This window comes from Scyliorhinus torazame, chromosome 1 (genome assembly GCF_047496885.1).
Source record: "Scyliorhinus torazame isolate Kashiwa2021f chromosome 1, sScyTor2.1, whole genome shotgun sequence".
In the NCBI taxonomy this organism is placed as follows: domain Eukaryota; kingdom Metazoa; phylum Chordata; class Chondrichthyes; order Carcharhiniformes; family Scyliorhinidae; genus Scyliorhinus; species Scyliorhinus torazame.
In genome coordinates this window covers 223,923,400-223,943,082 of record NC_092707.1, presented here as the reverse complement: position 1 = coordinate 223,943,082, position 19,683 = coordinate 223,923,400, and the positions used below count along the sequence as shown (strand labels likewise).

The following is a 19,683-nucleotide window of genomic DNA, read 5'->3' as shown; positions in this document are numbered from 1 at the left end:
TGCAATATAGGTGTTGAGTGCCAGAACCTGGTTACATGTGCTGTGCCCATTACAGAAAGCAGCATGGTAACGTTCAGGATGGTCTCTACCTCCAAGAATGTGCATTGCAGGATAAGATGCTCAAAGATCTTGAAGCACATAGAAAGTAGCTGGCCAGCAGAGTGAAATCCTTTCTGGGCTTTGGTGTGGCGGCACCCCCTCCCGATGTAATCCAATTCTTGCAAGTGCATAATGAATAACGCCCATGATTTGTAGAACCCCTCCAGCCTTTATCCAAGCGTGTCTACGCTACATTGAGCAGATGCGGGGGGGGTGACTGGCCAATTTAGTAAGGTGATTTTTGGGTTATTTCAAGGCGGCAAATTAGGCTCCAGCAGTTCTGACTGAAATGAGTGAAATTGAGCCCTGCTGTTGTTTCCTCCCATCTGGCGTGACATGCAGAATTGAGAGACTCGATGAAGTAGTCTGCAATGTCAGAGTCGCCAGATGATTCATATTCCTTTAGTAGTGCTGTGCTTCTGTATCAGGGCATGAGACATTGGTACTTGGTAGCCACGAGGGATGACTGCGAGCAGACTACTGAATGGCACCACCAAAGTGCACAACCATACGGTCCAATATTTCAGTTTATTTTGCCAATCTACTTTACAGAAGTTGCATTGTATCTTTCTTGCACCGTTGGTGACTGGAAGGTAAAGGCTATGGTGCTTGGCCAAGCAAATCTTTCAAGACTTGGGGGAGGCAGTGGCGCTGTGGTATTGTCACTGGACTACTAAACCCGAGACCCAGAGTAATGCTCTGGGGACCCAGATTCAAATTCTACGATTGCAGATAGTGACATTTTAATTGAATAAACATCTGGAATTAAAAGTCTAATGATGACCATTAACCCCATTGTCGCTTGTCGGAAAAACCCATCTGGTTCAGTAATGTCCTTTAGGGAAGGAAATCTGTCATCCTTACCTAGTCTGGCCGACATGTGACTGCAGACCCAATGTTGTTGACTCTTAACTGCCCAAGGGTAATTAGGGATGGGCAATAAATGTTGGCACAGCTTGAAACACCCACTTCCCATTAACAAATTTTAAAAATCAGAGTTTTGTATTGTTACGTTATTCTTTGTCACATTCATGCTAGCAATGTAGTCATGTGCCAAGTGACAATGTGTCTGTTTATCAATCCACTAGCCACATGGAGAACTGTAATGCATTTGATCAAGCTCCAGCATTTTGAGTCTGAAGTGTAATTGTTTCTAACATATAGGACCAGAAGCCATAACACTGATATTTCTGTTAGATAAGGTCATCAAGGTGATGACTAAGAGGAGGTACGGTGATCCAATTAATTTGTGGAAATGGCTCAAGGGGCTGTTCTTAATACATTGATACTGGTTTGGCATGACAGCACCAGTTTGTTCAAAATATATTCCTTACGCATCGTATACCATTTCTCTTTAGAAGGGAGAGGCCCTACTATTGGCCAATTGTAGGTGAGCAAGATTAACCAAGATTGCTTGTTCCTCTTTATCTTAACTTCATGTGTTGCCAATGCAATGTACCTGATAGTAATTTGCATGGTTAGTTTGCAGTTTTTAGATCATTCATCTAAAACCTCCTTTAGTAATCTTGAAGTCTTAATTTTAATTTCTTTTAGATTTTGATCAGGTAAAGCCCCCAATCTGGCTCCAGACTCTCATGACTGCCTGCTGTTTTGCCAGTGATTTCAGCATTCAGAGTATTGCCATTTCACTGGTGCTCGACTTAGTTGGTTTAACTCAGTCGGTTGCTGCTGTTAGTGGAGAAAACCTGAACAACCTTGAACCAGCGCAGCCCAGGAGTCCAAGCCAGGGGACAGTGGCCGTCGTCATCATGCCACCACTTACACAAGGAAACCTGAAGTATATGACTCAAAATACTGAATTTTTCAAGGTGAGTGCATTGAGTACAAGGTGAGAGCTGGTTATGATGAAAGGTCACAACCGTCAACTCAGTTTCTCGCTCCGCAAATGCTGCATTAGGTTAGATGCTGAATACTTCCAGCATTTTTTGTGTTTCTTGCTTAAGAGTGCACAATTTTTTCTGCATATGTGGATAAACATGTTTCAGAAACATAGATTCACAAACTAGCAGCTGCCATTTTTTCCTAATTTAGAAACCTTTATTGTTATGTTTCTACAAGGAATTTGTTAACGTCTTGATGTGGCACGGAAGCACAGTGGTTAGCACTGTTGCCTCAGCGCCAGGGTCCCAAGGTTTTCACAGTAACTTCATTGGTGTTAATGTAAGCCTACTTGTGACAATAAAGATTATTATTAATTGGCTTGAGCCTATAAGTGTTGGGAAGTTGCTGGCTTGCATGCCATCTTTTTCTGGCTGTGAATAGTGAGACATAAAACGCACACTAATGATGTTTTAGAAGCCAAATTGTGTAAAGTAGTGGAGCAATAAAGTCTACAAGATGCTTGGAATGCAGAGGAACATAGTTGGAAATTGCTCAGTACGTTGGCCCAGTGATTGGATTAGATATGTTTATTGTCACGTGTACCGAGGTACAGTGAAAAATATTGTTCTACATACAGTTCAGACAGATCATTCCGTACATGAAAAGAAAATACATAAGGCAAACAGAAAATACTCAATGTAAATACATAGACACAGGCATCGGGTGAAGCATCCAGGAGTGTAGTAGGTAGCACTGTTGCTTCACAGCTGCAGGGTCCCAGGTTCGATTCCTGGCTTAGGTCACTGTCTGTGTGGAGTCTACAAGTTCTCCCTGTGTCTGCGTGGATTTCCTCCGGGTGCTCCGGTTTCCTCCCACAAGTCCCAAAAGAAGTGCTGTTAGGTAATTTGGACATTCTGAATTCTCCCTCAGTGTACCTGAACAGGTGCCGGAATGTGGCGACTAGGGATGTTTCACAGTAACTTCATTGTAGTGTTGATGTAAGCCTACTTGTGACAATAAAGATTATTATTAATTACTCAGTAGAGAAGATGTGTGAAGAGATCAAATCCATCCATAAGAGGATCGTTTAGGTGTCTGTAAACAGCGGGAAAGAAGCTGTTTTTTAATCTGTTAATGCGTATTCTCAGACATTTGTATCTCCTGCCCGATGGATGAAGTTGGAAGAGTGAAAAAGGCAGGTGGGAGGGGTCTTTGATTATGCTTGCCCGCTTTCCCAAGGCAGCGGGAGGTATAGATAGTGTGAATGGGTGGGAGGCAGGTGCCAAATTTCCTTAGTTTCCTGCTGTTGTGCTTTCTTGGTCGTAGCGTAGACGTGGATGGACCAGGGCAGATTGTTGGTAATGTGCACGCCTAGGAATTTGAAGCTGTCAATCATCTCCACCTCGGCCCCATTGATGCAGACAGGGATGTGTATGATACTTTGCTTCCTGAAGTCAATGACCAGCTCTTTAGTTTAGCTGACGTTGAGGGAGAGATTGTTGTTGTTACACCAGTCCACTTGGTTCTCTATCTCCCTCCTGTATTCTGACTCATCGTTGTTCGAGATCCGACCCACTACGGTCGTGTCGTCAGCAAATTTGTAGATGGGATTGGAGCCAAATTTTACCACGCATCCTTTCAGGCCCCTGGTATTGAGGACTATCGTGGAAGAGGTGTTGTTGTTTATCCTTACTGATTGTGATCTATGGGTCAGAAAGTCAAGGATGCAGTTGCAGAGTGAGGAGCCAAGTCCGAGGCTTTGGCGCTGTGATATGTTCCAGCGATGAGTGTAGGGCTAGGGAAATGACGTCTGGCTGTGGACGGTTGTAACGGTATGTGAATTGCAGTGGATCTAGGCATTCTGGGAGTATGGAGTTGATGTGCCTCATGACCAACCTCTCTAAGCACTTCATTGCGATCGATGTCAAGGCCACCGGACGATAGTCGTTGAGGCACGTTGCCTGGTTCTTCTCTCGCACAGGTATATGATGGTCGTCTTGAAACAGTTGGGGACCTCGGAACGGAGTTGGGAGAGGTTGAAGATAGCCACAAAATCATCTGCCAGTTTGTTCACGCAGGATCTGAGTGCACGACCAGGGATCCCGTCAGGGCCCGTCGCCTTCCAAGAATTCACTTTCAAGAAGGCCGATCTGACTTCAGAAGCTGTGACGGTGGGTATGGGTGTGTCCAGGGTTGCTGGCGCAGTTGACAGTGGTTTGATGGTTTCCTGCTCGAACCGAGCATAGAATGCATTGAGTTCATCGGGGAGAGGTGTGCTGCTGCCAGAGATTCTGTTTGGCTTCGCTTTGTAGCCCGTTAAGTTGTTTATGCCTTGCCATAACCGACGAGAGTCTGTGACATTAGTTGGTGACTCTAGGAGCTCTTCTGTTGCCTCGGACCAGCACTGTATGACCTGCTTAACCAGATTCTCCTGCTTAAATTTCTGCTTGTATGCTGGGAGAAGGAGCACTGTCTTATGGTCCAATTTTCTGAAGTGCGGTCGGGGGCTGGATTGGTAGGCACCCTTGATCTTTGTGTAGCAGTGGTCGAGAGTGATTTGGAGAGGCATAGCATGTTCTTGATGTTTTATGCAAAGTTAAGTTGAATTGTTGAATTAAAGGAGTCCGGTCATAATTGCTTTTTGTATGTTCACACCGTGACAAAAAAAGTTAAACCATTCATACCTGGCATCTCAAGAATTTGCTTGGCTTGCTATCAAAGAAGCATTGGTCTGAAAGACATGAATATCCATTCTAAATTACACAGAAATGCTGTTGTGCGTTCTTGGGTTTTGTAACTGTACAAAGCATAGGACTTCAAGAATTGGCTCCCATATAAGATGCTCTAACAGTTTATAGGTGTGGCTAACATAGCTGGACCCAACACAGTATGGAAAACCCAAATTTGTAACTGAAATTCAAAGAAATTTTGAAACTAAGGATGCATTATCGTAAATAGCTATTGGTGCTGATTCAACCATCATATTTAGCAAGGAATTTAGGCATGTAATAACAGCATTGGGTAAGTGCAAGCAAATAGGTTTATGGCAAGGTGGGGACAGTGGCAGAATGGAAATGACATGTAATTCAGCTGGTGGAATTATTATTAACTAATTGAATGAATCAGTCAACTCAGTACCTTCTCGAGGACAGTTCGAGATGGATAACAAATAATATCCTTGCCTGCGACATCCCATGAAATATATTTTTTAAATTGAACAGCATGAGTGGGGGCAGGGCTAGCAACAATATGATGGAATGAATAATCTCACTTCTAAAATTTCTGTAAGTATGATTCTACTGTGAAGAAGCTAATTTTTAAAATAGTATACTGCACCACCCATGTTTGGGTTGCGAACATCAAGTCAAAAGAGAGTGCTTATGTTGTGTACCATTAACAATTAAAATATAATCTCCAGCTCCTCCAAGACCGAGTTAGGGAGCTGGAGTTGGAAGAACTTCGGATCATTTGGGAGGCAGAAGGGGTCATAGATAGCAGCTTCAGGGAATTAGTTACACCAAAGATTGGAGATAGGTGGGTAACTGTAAGAGGGACTGGGAAAAAGCAGTCAGTGCAGGGATCCCCTGCGGTCGTTCCCCTGAGAAACAAGTATACCGCTTTGGATACTTGTGGGGGGGGGGGGGGGGACTTACCAGGGGTAAGCCATGGGGTATGGGCCTCTGGCACGGAGTCTGTCCCTGTTGCTCAGAAGGGAAGGGGGGAGAGGAGCAGAGCATTAGTAATTGGGGACTCGATAGTCAGGGGCACAGATAGGAGATTTTGTGGGAGCGTGAGAGACTCACGTTTGGTATGTTGCCTCCCAGGTGCAAGGGTACGTGATGTCTCGGATCGTGTTTTCCGGGTCCTTAGGGGGGAGGGGGAGCAGCCCCAAGTCGTGGTCCACATTGGCACTAACGACATAGGTAGGAAAGGGGACAAGGATGTCAGGCAGGCTTTCAGGGAGCTAGGATGGAAGCTCAGAACGAGAACAAACAGTTGTTGTCTCTGGGTTGTTCCCCGTGCCACGTGATAGTGAGATGAGGAATAGGGAGAGAGAGCATTTAAACACGTGGCTACAGGGATGGTGCAGGCGGGAGGGATTCAGATTTCTGGATAACTGGGGCTCTTTCTGGGGAAGGTGGGACCTCTACAGACAGGATGGTCTACATCTGAACCTGAGGGGCACAAATATCCTGGGGGGGAGATTTGTTAGTGCTCTTTGGGGGGGTTTAAACTAATGCAGCAGGGGCATGGGAACCTGGATTGTAGTTTTAGGGTAAGGGAGAATGAGAGTATAGAGGTCAGGAGCACAGATTTGACGTCGCAGGAGGGGGCCAGTGTTCAGGTAGGTGGTTTGAAGTGTGTCTACTTCAATGCCAGGAGTATACGAAACAAGGTAGGGGAACTGGCAGCATGGGTTGGTACCTGGGACTTCGATGTTGTGGCCATTTCGGAGACATGGATAGAGCAGGGACAGGAATGGATGTTGTAGGTTCCGGGGTTTAGGTGTTTTAGTAAGCTCAGAGAAGGAGGCAAAAGAGGGGGAGGTGTGGCGCTGCTAGTCAAGAGCAGTATTACGGTGACGGAGAGGATGCTAGATGGGGACTCTTCTTCCGAGGTAGTATGGGCTGAAGTTAGAAACAGGAAAGGAGAGGTCACCCTGTTGGGAGTTTTTTATAGGCCTCCTAATAGTTCTAGGGATGTCGAGGAAAGGATGGCGAAGATGATTCTGGATATGAGCGAAAGTAACAGGGTAGTTATTATGGGAGACTTTAACTTTCCAAATATTGACTGGAAAAGATATAGTTCGAGTACAATAGATGGGTCGTTTTTTGTACAGTGTGTGCAGGAGGGTTTCCTGAAACAATATGTTGACAGGCCAACAAGAGGCGAGACCACATTGGATTTGGTTTTGGGTAATGAACCAGGCCAGGTGTTGGATTTGGAGGTAGGAGAGCACTTTGGGGACAGTGACCACAATTCGGTGACGTTTACGTTAATGATGGAAAGGGATAAGTATACACCGCAGGGCAAGAGATATAGCTGGGGGAAGGGCAATTATGATGCCATTAGACGTGACTTGGGGGGGATAAGGTGGAGAAGTAGGCTGCAAGTGTTGGGCACACTGGATAAGTGGGGCTTGTTCAAGGATCAGCTACTGCGTGTTCTTGATAAGTATGTACCGGTCAGACAGGGAGGAAGGCGTCGAGCGAGGGAACCGTGGTTTACCAAGGAAGTGGAATCTCTTGTTAAGAGGAAGAAGGAGGCCTATGTGAAGATGAAGTGTGAAGTTTCGGTTGGGGCGATGGATAGTTACAAGGTAGCGAGGAAGGATCTAAAGAGAGAGCTAAGACGAGCAAGGAGGGGACATGAGAAGTATTTGGCAGGAAGGATCAAGGAAAACCCAAAAGCTTTCTATAGGTATGTCAGGAATAAGCGAATGACTAGGGAAAGAGTAGGACCAGTCAAGGACAGGGATGGGAAATTGTGTGTGGAGTCTGAAGAGATAGGCGAGATACTAAATGAATATTTTTCGTCAGTATTCACTCAGGAAAAAGATAATGTTGTGGAGGAGAATGCTGAGCCCCAGGCTAATAGAATAGATGGCATTGAGGTACGTAGGGAAGAGGTGTTGGCAATTCTGGACAGGTTGAAAATAGATAAGTCCCCGGGACCTGATGGGATTTATCCTAGGATTCTCTGGGAGGCCAGGGAAGAGATTGCTGGACCTTTGGCTTTGATTTTTATGTCATCATTGGCTACAGGAATAGTGCCAGAGGACTGGAGGACAGCAAATGTGGTCCCTTTGTTCAAAAAGGGGAGCAGAGACAACCCCGGCAACTATAGACCGGTGAGCCTCACATCTGTAGTGGGTAAAGTCTTGGAGGGGATTATAAGAGACAAGATTTATAATCATCTAGATAGGAATAATATGATCAGGGATAGTCAGCATGGCTTTGTGAAGGGTAGGTCATGCCTCACAAACCTTATTGAGTTCTTTGAGAAGGTGACTGAACAGGTAGACGAGGGTAGAGCAGTTGATGTGGTGTATATGGATTTCAGCAAAGCGTTTGATAAGGTTCCCCACGGTAGGCTATTGCAGAAAATACGGAGGCTGGGGATTGAGGGTGATTTAGAGATGTGGATCAGAAATTGGCTAGCTGAAAGAAGACAGAGGGTGGTGGTTGATGGGAAATGTTCAGAATGGAGTACAGTTACAAGTGGAGTACCACAAGGATCTGTTCTGGGGCCGTTGCTGTTTGTCATTTTTATCAATGACCTAGAGGACGGCGCAGAAGGGTGGGTGAGTAAATTTGCAGACGATACTAAAGTCGGTGGTGTCGTCGATAGTGTGGAAGGATGTAGCAGGTTACAGAGGGATATAGATAAGCTGCAGAGCTGGGCTGAGAGGTGGCAAATGGAGTTTAATGTAGAGAAGTGTGAGGTGATTCACTTTGGAAGGAATAACAGGAATGCGGAATATTTGGCTAATGTTAAAGTTCTTGAAAGTGTGGATGAGCAGAGGGATCTAGGTGTCCATGTACATAGATCCCTGAAAGTTGCCACCCAGGTTGATAGGGTTGTGAAGAAGGCCTATGGAGTGTTGGCCTTTATTGGTAGAGGGATTGAGTTCCGGAGTCGGGAGGTCATGTTGCAGCTGTACAGAACTCTGGTACAGCCGCATTTGGAGTATTGCGTACAGTTCTGGTCACCGCATTATAGGAAGGACGTGGAGGCTTTGGAGCCGGTGCAGAGGAGATTCACCAGGATGTTGCCTGGTATGGAGGGAAAATCTTATGAGGAAAGGCTGATGGACTTGAGGTTGTTTTCGTTGGAGAGAAGAAGGTTAAGAGGAGACTTAATAGAGGCATACAAAATGATCAGAGGGTTGGATAGGGTGGACAGTGAGAGCCTTCTCCCGTGAATGGATATGGCTGGCACGAGGGGACATAACTTTAAACTGAGGGGTAATAGATATAGGACAGAGGTCAGAGGTAGGTTCTTTACGCAAAGAGTAGTGAGGCCGTGGAATGCCCTACCTGCTACAGTAGTGAACTCGCCAACATTGAGGGCATTTAAAAGTTTATTGGATAAACATATGGATGATAATGGCATAGTGTAGGTTAGATGGCTTTTGTTTCGGTGCAACATCGTGGGCCGAAGGGCCTGTACTGCGCTGTATTGTTCTATGTTCTATGTTCTGTGTTCTATAATTATTGATTTTATGTCCTTTTTGATTTAAAGCAAGTGGCAGTGATACTTTGGAACCAGCTTGGGGATAAAACTCCACAGTCTTACCAGAAAAGTGTGGAACTATTTTACCAATTGCATAACCTCATCCCATCTTCCACCATCTGCGAAGATGTCATTAGTCAACAACTCTTGCACAAAGACAAGGTATGAGGATATCTGGAGAAAATTGGGAATGTTTATTGTTATCAGACATGCATGAGATAATTATATGTCCTGTACTGAGCTCACCACCACAGAATTTGCTCCTCTTGAAAATCCATGGCCAAAACAACATTGTGGTCTAGAAATTGAGCTGCTTTTTGATCAGATATGGTGCAACATTAAAGGCTTCAAAATGGTGAGTAGGAAGTGTGTGCACGCATGTGACAGGAACAAGAGCACTCGTTATATTGGTCAGGACAAAAATGCATCCATTACCCACGTCTAAAGGAGACTATGGGTTTTTTGCATTTAAAAATAAATTAGCTAATGCTTCCTTGAGGCCTCTGCTCAAACATTGGTTTGTCCAGGGGCAACCAATGCCACCAATCTCACAAAACAGCTACAATGAAGAAGGCACGGTTTAACTGAACATGGATCTGGAGGAGTAATTTCTAGACTTGTTCCATGATTATTAACGATACATTTTAATAGGGGGAAGCAGTGACATAGGGTAATGTCAATGGACAAGAATCCAGAGAATCAGGGACACAGTTACAAATCCCACCACAACAGTTGGTGGAAATTAAATTCAATTAATAAATCTGGAATTTTAAAAAGAAAGCTACTCTCAATGGTGACCATGAAACCATCAATTGTTCTTAAAATTCATTCCAGTTTTTAGAAATCTGCTATCTTTACCTGGTCTAGCCTACATGTGACTTCAGACTCACAGACTCTTAAATGCCCTCTGAAACGGCCTATCAAGCCACTCAATTGCATCAAACCACAACAAAGCCAAAAAGAAATGAATCAACCTAGGGACCAGAAATGACGACAGCACACCCAGCCTTGCTGACCCTGCAAAGTCTTCCTTACTAACATCTGGGGGCAAAATTGGGAGAGCTGTCCCCCAGGTGAGTCAAGAAACAGCCTGACAGAGCCATACTCATGAAATCATACCTTACAGTCTATGTCCCAGATACCTGACACTGATGGGTTATGGATGCTTGATGTTGAATACATACAAGGCTGGGATAGACAGATTTTTGGTGTCTCGGAATCAAGGGATATGGGGAACAGGCAAGAAAATGGAGTTGAAGCCATAAAAGAGCCATGTTGAATAGTGGAGCAGGCTAGGTGGGCCATATAGAGCAGAATCATAGACTCTTTTCAGTACAGAAGGAGGTCATTCGGCCCATCGAGTCTGCATTGACCTTCTGAAAGAGCACCCCACTATCCTGCCCTAACCCCACAACCCCACCTAACTTGCATATCCCTCTCCACTAAGGGCCAATTGAACATGGTAATTTAACCCGCACATCTTTGGACTGTGGGAGGAAACCGGAGCACCCAGAGAAAACCCACACAGACGCAGGGAGAATGTGCAAGCTCGACACAGACAGTCACCCAAGGTCTAAATTGAACCTGGGTCCCTGGTGCTGTGATGCTGGTCTACTCCTACTCTTATTTGTGAAAGTGTATTCTATCATTTTATGTGTCTCTCTCTCTCTCTCTCTCTCTCTCTCTCCCCCCCCCCCCCCCCCCCCCCACCCCCCCCACACACACACACCCTTTTGCCGCCATATGAAGGAAAGATTGGAAAATTATGGCAAGCTCTTCCACTATCTCGATGCTCACTTCCTTCAGCAATGTGGAATGCAAGCCATCTGGATCAGAGGCAGCCTATCCACTTTAAACATTGGCAGAACATCCTGGGAATGTTGTTTTATCAGTTTTCACTCCTTCCATTTCTGCTTTCACTGAGGTTTTGTCAGCTTCCTCTTTCTTAGTAAAGATTGATAGAAAGTACTCATAAAATATTCAAACCTACCTTTGCACCATTAATTGTATATTTCCCTCATGGGATCCACTCCTTATCTTGACAGCCTTCTATTCACACATGCTTCTTTTATCACTCTATTTTCCTCGTCCCCTTTCAACATGCCTAGTTCTCACTTGAAGAATTTACCTGAGGTAGATCATGCATCCTATTTTTTCATCACGTGTTCTATCTCTCTCGTCATCTTTGCGCACTCTATCTCCCTCTCTTCATCCAGGAAGCCTGGATTTTCTTTCCCTTACCTTTCACTTTGTGGCAATGTACCAAGCCTGCATCAGAAGCATCTCCTCAATAATTGCCCATTGTTCCAATACAGTTTTCCCCATCATTCATTGGTTCAAATTCACACTGGCTGGTTCCCTTCTCACCCATTGAAATTAGCCCTCTTCCAACCATTCTGGACAAATCTTTTGTTTCTTTACTACAACCATATTTTTTTTAAAATATATTTTTATTAAGGTTTTGCAGAATTTTTCATAATAAAACAGTAGTAACAATAATAACAAAACAAAATAGAGTGAACATTAACATAGTGCAAAAAGAGAATATACAATAACAATTAAATAGACATTACCCCACGCGACTCAGTCTTCCCACACCATCCCAATGAAGCACTCACCCACCCCCCACCTATGGATTGCTGCTGCTGACATTTTAATTTTCCCCGAGGAAGTCGACGAACGGCTGCCACCTCCGAGAGAACCCTCGCGTAGACCCTCTTAAGGCAAACTTTATTTTCTCGAGGCTGAGAAACCCAGCCATGTCGTTAACCCAAGTCTCTATACTCGGGGGCTTTGAGTCCCTCCACATTAATAAGATCCGTCTCCGGACTACTAGGGAGGCAAAGGCCAAGACGTCAGCCTCTTTCGCCCCCTGAACTCCCGGGTCTTCTGACACTCCAAAGATCGCTATCTCTGGACTCGGTACCACCGTGTGTTAAGCACCTTGGACATTGCCTTCGTGAACCCTTGACAGAACTCTCTAAGCTCCGGGCATGCCCAAAACATGTGGACATGCAGGGCTGCCCTTACACCTCGTACAACTGTCTTCTACCCCCAAAAATTGCTCATTCTCGCTGCCGTCATGTGTGCCCGATGGACCACCTTAAATTGAATTAGACTGAGCTAATTCAATAATGAGGAGGAATTAACCCTGCCCAGGACCTCTGCCCACAGACCCGCTTCCAACTCCTCACCTAGCTCCTCCTCCCACTTGCCCTTGAGCTCCTCCACCGGGGTTTCCTCCGCCTCCTGTAGTTCCTGGTAGATATCCGACACCTTCCCCTCCCCCACCCAGGTGCCGGAGACCACCCTGTCCTGTATCCTCAGTGGCAGCAGCGTTGGAAAAGCCACTACCTGTTTTTTCAGGAAGGCTCGTACTTGCAGATATTTAAAGGCATTTGCTGGCGGCAGATTCAATTTGTCCTCCAGCGCCTTCAAACTGGGAAAGCTTCCGTCTATGAACAGATCTCCCATCCTTCTGATGCCTGCCCTCTGCCAGCTCTGGCATCCACCGTCCATCCTACCCGGGACAAACCTGTGGTTGTTACATATCGGGGTCCAGACCGACGCTCCCTCCACCTTGTACCTCCTCCACTGTCCCCAGATCCGCAGTGTCGCCACCACCACTGGACTTGTGGAGTAACGGGTCGGCGAGAACGGCAAAGGAGCCATTATCAAAGCTCCCAGACTAGTACTTTTACATGACGCCGCCTCCAGCTGCTCCCACGCGCCTGACTACGCTCCAACAGCGATCTCCTTACTCGCCCACACAAAGCCCGAAATAATCCTACTCACCCGCTTAAAGAAGGCCTTAGGGGTGAAGATGGGGAGGCACTGAAAACAAACACAAATTTGGGGAGGACAGTCATTTTCACGGTCTGCACCCTCCCTGCCAGTGACAGCGGGATCATGTCCCACCTTTTAAAGTCCCCTTCCATTTGCCCCACCAACCGGGTCAGGTTGAGCCTGTGCAGGGCATCCCATTTCCTGGCCACCTGTATACCCAGGTAACGAAAACTTTTCTCTACCATCCTGAGCAGCAGCTCTTTCAGCCTCTTCTCCTGCCCCTTGGCCTGGATCACAAACAACTCGCTCTTTCCCATGTTCAGTTTGTACCCTGAAAAACTACCAAAATCCCCCCGGATCCGCAGAACCTCCCCCATCCCCTCCACAGGGTCCGAAATATACAGGAGCAAACCATCCGCGTATAGCGAGACCCAATGTTCCACCCCCCTCCCCGAACCAGTCCCCGCTAGTTCCTCGAGGCTCTCAGCGCCATAGCTAGCCGTTAGGGCAAATAGTAACGGGGAAAAACTACCAAAATCCCCCCGGATCCGCAGAACCTCCCCCATCCCCTCCACAGGGTCCGAAATATACAGGAGCAAACCATCCGCGTATAGCGAGACCCAATGTTCCACCCCCCCTCCCCGAACCAGTCCCCGCTAGTTCCTCGAGGCTCTCAGCGCCATAGCTAGCCGTTAGGGCAAATAGTAACGGGGAGAGAGAACACCCTTGCCTCGTCTCCTGTGAAGCTCGAAGTACCCCAACCTCAGCCGGTTTGTACGTACACTTGCTACAGGCGCCTGGTACAGCAATTTCACCCAGCCAATAAAGCCCTCACCAAACCCGAACCTCCCCAGCGTTTCCCATAGGTACTCCCACTCTACACGGTCAAAGGCTTTCTCTGCGTCCATCGCTGTTACCACCTCCGCCTCCCCTCCTTCTGAGGGCATCATGATAATATTCAAAAGTCTCCGGAGATTGGTATTAACTTGTCTGCCTTTAACAAACAAACCCAGTCTGGTCTTCCTCTATCACCCCTGGGACGCAATCCTCAATTCTTGTGGCCAGAATCTTAGCTAGCAATTTGGCATCCACGTTTAAGAGCGAAATCGGCCTGTATGACCCGCAATGTGCCGGGTCCTTCCCTCGTTTAAGAATGAGTGAGATCAAGGCCTGTGACATTGTTGGGGGAGGGTTCCTTTCTCTCTAGCCTCATTGAAGGTCCTCATCAGGAGTGGGCTCAATATTTCCGAAAATTTCTTATTGAATTCTACCTGGTAACCGTCCAGCCCCGGGGCTCTACCCAATTGCATGTCCTCTATACCCTTGACAATCTCCTCCAATTCAATCGGGGCCCCCAGCCCCTCCACCAGGTCCTCTTCCACCTTTGGAAACCTCAACTGGTCCAGAAATTGCCTCATCCCGTCCGCTCCCGTCGGGGGCTCCGACTCGTATAGTTTACTATAGAACTCCTTAAAGACTTCGTTCACCCCCATTTGGATCCAAGACCATGTTACCCTCCTTATTCTTTACTCCTCCGATTTCCCTGGCCGCCTCCCTCTTTTGCAGTTGGTATGCCAGCATTCTACTCTCTTTCTCCCCGTACTCATAGACTGCCCCCCTTGCCTTCCTCAGCTGTGCTACCGCTTCCCTGTGGTCAGCAATTCAAACTCCGCCTGCAGACTCTGCCGCTCCCTCAGTAGCCCGGCCTCGGGGGCCTCCACGTATCTCCACTCCACTCGGAGTATGTCCTCCACCAGTCTCTCCCTCTCCGCTCTTTCTCTCTTTTCCCTGTGGGATTGAATTGAGATGAGCTCCCCTCTGACAACTGCCTTCAGAGCCTCCCAGACCATTGCCGCTGCTACCTCACCCGTATCGTTTGTTTCCAGGTAATCCTGGATGCTCCTGCTAATCCGCCCGCAAACCTCTTCGTCCGCCAACAGCCCCACATCCAGTCTCCAGAGTGGGCGCTGCCCTCTCTCCTCACTAAGCCGCAGGTCCACCCAGTGCGGGCGTTGGTCCAAGACTGTGATTGCTGAGTATTCTGTCCCCGCCATCTTTGGGATTAACGCCCTGCTCAAGACAAAGAAGTCCCTGCGGGATTTAAACCTTATGATCGTGGGAGAAAAAAAAAACTCCTTCGCCCTCTGCCGCGCGAACCTCCAGGGATCCATCTCCCCCCCCCCCCCCAATCTGCTCCATTAAACCCTTCAGTTCCTTAGCCACTGCCGGTCGCTTCCCGGTCCATTTCGGGGTCAATGACTGTGTTAAAGTCTCCCCCCCCATGATCAGGTTGTGTGACTCTAAGTCCGGGATTTTGCCTAGCATGCGTCTCATAAATTCCACATCATCCCAATTTGGGGCATAGACATTCACAAACGCCTCCCACTTTCCATTCACCGTTATATACCTGCCCCCTTCTCTGCCACAATTCTCCCAGCCTCGAATGCCACACCCTTACTGATCAGAATTGCGACCCCCCGGTCTTCGAATCCAGCCCTGAATGGAACACCTGGCTTCCCCATCCCTTTCTCAATCTCGTGTGATCTGCGAGCTTTAAATGTGTCTCCTGAAGCATTGCTACGTCTGCCTTTAACCCCTTTAAATGCGTGAACACGCGCGCTCTTTTGACCGGCCCATTCAAACCCCTCACATTCCACATGATCAGCCTGGACGGGGGGGGCTAACCACCCCCCGCCGACTAGCCACCGCCCTTTTTTGGCCAACCTCGAGCCTTCGCTTCGCTTCCTCGAGCGCCCCCACAGGGAGCCCCCGACCCTCAATTTGTACCCTGAAATTGACACCTCCTCTGACAGCAAAGCAGCATCTCCCCCCCCCCCCCCCCCCCCCCCCCCCAACAGCCCCATGACCCAAAACCCCAGCTGAGCACTTGCTCACCCCCACTACGCTCCCGAGAGTCAGCTGACCCCGGCAGCTCCCGCCCCTGGCGCCGATCACACTGTCGCCTCATTGTCCGGACCCCTCGCCCCACATGAATAAACCAATTAAACTACCTCTCCAGTCCCAGTGAGTAAATAGTAATACGAAACGAAAAATAAACAGAAAACACTAACATTTGGGGCAGCACGGTAGCATTATGGATAGCACAATTGCTTCACAGCTCCAGGGTCCCAGGTTCGATTCCGGCTTGGGTCACTATCTGTGCGGAGGCTGCACATCCTCCCCGTGTGTGCGTGGGTTTCCTCCCGGTGCTCCTGTTTCCTCCCACAGTCTAAAGATGTGCAGGTTAGGTGGATTGGCCATGATAAATTGCCCTTAGTGCCCAAAATTGCCCTTAGTGTTGGGTGGGGTTACTGGGTTATGGGGATAGGGTGGAGGTGTGGACCTTGGGTGGGGTGCTCTTTCCAAGAGCCGGTGCAGACTCAATGGGCCGAATGGCCTCCATCTGCACTGTAAATTCTATAAAATTGCCCCGTGAGGAGACACTTGTTGAACCAAGGCTCCAACTTACCGAAAAATCGCACTAAGTACAGGGCCCCCTCCCCCCTCCTCACAGAACTCCAGAGATAGTCCAAGACAGGCTTTGTTCAGCTAAGCATGACTTCTGCCCCCTTGTATTCTAGCCCTTTAGATAAAAAGGTCTGTCCTTCAACCTGTTATATATTTTCCATTTATTAAATATTTTAATGTGATAGGCTTTTTTGTGGACATTTATTATCATTTCATCATCCTCAGATGACTTTGCAAGTATGCTGTTTTAGGATAATATAGAGATTATGGATTTCTATCAGGGCTGCTATTAACATAAATAGATTACATTTATTTAACCACCCTTTGCTTTTCTCCTAACATAAAACTATATTTTATAGTGATGGTAAATTTGTTGTAATTTTTCATGAAAGGGAAGGGAATTTATTCCGAACCTACAAACATACGAAATAGGAGGAGAACAAAGAACAAAGAAAAGTATAGCACAGGAACAGAGCCTTCGGCCTTCCAACCGGCGCCGACCATGCTGCCCGTCTAACCTAAAACCTTCTGCACTTCCGGGGTCCGTATCCCTGAATTGTCATCCTATTCATGTATTTGTCAAGACGCCCCTTGAAAGTCACTATTGTCCCTGCTTCCACCACCTCCTCCGGCAGTGGGTTCCAAGCACCCACTACCCTCTGTGTAAAAAAAGCTTCCCTAGCACATCTCCTCTAAACTTTGCCCCTCTCATCTTAAACATATGTCCCCCAGTAATTGACTCTTCCATCCTGGGAAAAACCTTCTGACTGTCCACTCTGTCTATGACCCTCATAGATTTGTAGACTTCCATCAGGTCGTCCCTCAATCTCTGTCGTTCCACTGAGAACAAACCGAGTTTATCCAACCTCTCCTCATAGCTAATGCCGTCCATACCAGGCAACATCCTAGCAAACCTGTTCTGCACCCTCTCCAAAGCCTCCACATCCTGCAGAATTGAACACTATATTCCAAGCGTGGCCTAACTAAGGTTCTATACAGCTCAGCGTGACTTAACAATATTTATACTCGATTCCCCGGCTGATGAAGGCAAGCATGCCATATGCCTTATTGACTCATTTCTCCACCTGCATTGCCATTTTCAGTGACCTGTGGACCTGTACACCCAGATCCCTCAGCCTATCAATACTTTTAGCGGTGGCAGCATTGGTTTGTGCTCCAAACTGTAGCAACCATCGGTTTGCTGCAGGGAGACTAGATGGAGGGTTTCGGGGATAGCAGAGAGCAGGGATCGGGAGGATGGGAGATTTGTTTATAGATGAGAGCTACCCCGGTTTGAGGGAGTTAGAGGAGAAGTTTGAGTTGACGGGAGGGAATGGGTTTAGGTATCTGCAGATTCGGGACTTCTTGCGAAGGCAGGTTCCAACCTTCCCGACCCTATGGTCCTACAGAAGTTGATAAATTCTTGATTTCTCGAGGAATTAAGGGCTATGGAGAGAGCGTGGGTAAATGGAGTTGAAATCAGCCATGATTGAATGGTGGAGTGGACTCGATGGGCCGAATGGTCTTACTTCCGCTCCTATGTCTTATGGTCCTACCGCCACGGGGGATACAAGATAGGGTAATTTCTAGAGTATGGGTGGGAGAGGGGAAGGTCTCAGATATCTATAAAGAACTCATGGAGTCAGAGGCAACACAGACAGAGGAGCTAAAGCACAAATGGGAGGATGAATTAGGGGGAGAGATAGAAGCAGGTCTCTGGGTGGACGTGTTAAGCAGGGTCAACACATCCACATCATGCGCCAGGCTCAGCCTGATACAATTTAAGGTCGTTCACCAGACGCACATGACGGTGGCCCGGATGAGCAAGTTATTTGGGATAGAAGACAGGTGTGCGAGATGCGCGGGAGGGCCAGCGAACCATGTCCACATGTTTTGGGCGTGTTCGAAGCTTAAGAGATTCTGGCAGGGGTTTGCAGATGTCATGTCCACGGTGTTAAAAACACGAGTGGCACTGAGTCCAGAGGTGGTGATTTTCGAGTGTCGGAGGACCCGGGAGTCCAGGGGGCGGGAGAGGCCGACGTCTTGGTCTTTGTCTCCCTGATAGCCCGGAGACGGATACTGTTAACATGGAGGGACTCAAAGCCCCCGAAATAAGAGACCAGGAGACGTGGCTGGCTTTCTCAGTCTTGAGAAAATCAAGTTCGCCCTAAGAGGGTCAATGCTAGGGTTCACCCGGAGGTGGCAGCTGTTTGTCGAATATTTTAGAGAAAATTAACTGTCAGCAGACGGACGGGGGGGGGGGGGGAGATAGACTGTTCAAGGAAGGTGGGACCTGTGAGGGAAGTAGATGGTCTTTGCACTATGTTTACAGTTGTTTGTATATGGTTTACTGTTACTATTATAAAATCACAAATGCCTTAATAAAATATTTTCCAAAAAAAAATACTTTTGAGGATTCTGCCATTTACTGTACATTTCCCACCTGTATTAGACCTTCCAAAATGCATTACCTCTCATTTGTCTGGATTAAACTCCATACGCCATCTCTCTGCCCAAGTCTCCAAACGATCCTCTGATAGTCCACATCACTATCTGCAATTCCACCATTTCCGCAAACTTGCTAATCAGACCAGTTACATTTTCCTCCAAATCATTTAAGTAGGGCATTCAGCTCCTTGAGCCTGCTCTGAAGCTCAGTAAAGTCATGCCTGATCTAGTTGAGGCCTCAATTCCACTTTGCTGTCTGTTTGTGTTTAGAGTTCCACATTCACATCTACACCTGCTCCTCCCCCCTGCCCCCCCCCCCCCCAAAATAACCTTTGGATTCCAGTGCTTGATCATAATCTATCTACCTCTGCCTTAAAATATTCAGTGACCTTGCTTCCACCACATTGTGAGACAGAGAGATCCAAAGGCGCACAATCCTCAGAGAAAATTAATCTCATCTCTATCCTATAAGAGCGTCCCCTAATTTTAAAATAATGACCCCTAATTCTGAACACATCCACAAAAGGAAGCATCCTTTCCATGTCCACCTTGTGAAGTCCATTCAGGATCTTTTGTACTTCAGTCAAGTCACCCCACACTCCTCTAAGCTCCAGTGGAAACAGGTCTATCCAACCTATCCTCCTAAGACAACTTGGTCATTCCAAGTATTAATCTAATAAACCTCCTCTGAACTGCCTCCAATGCATTTACACCTTCCCAAATAAGGAGACCAAATCTGCACACAGATTCAAATGGGTTTCACCAATGTATAACTAAAACATAACATCCTTACTTTTATAAAAG

At 47.1% G+C, this 19,683-nt stretch overlaps 1 protein-coding gene across 9 annotated transcripts in view; it reads left to right on the top strand.

The window, feature by feature from the left end:
- dop1a (DOP1 leucine zipper like protein A) overlaps positions 1 to 19,683 on the top strand; it is a 431,858-nt gene that overhangs the window by 182,315 nt on the left and 229,860 nt on the right. For all 9 annotated transcript variants that reach the window (XM_072502754.1, XM_072502737.1, XM_072502731.1 and 6 more), the window contains 2 exons: positions 1,654 to 1,928; positions 9,187 to 9,339. In XM_072502754.1, coding sequence (XP_072358855.1) covers positions 1,654 to 1,928; positions 9,187 to 9,339 — 428 coding nt within the window. The remainder of the gene's footprint in view (positions 1 to 1,653; positions 1,929 to 9,186; positions 9,340 to 19,683) is intronic.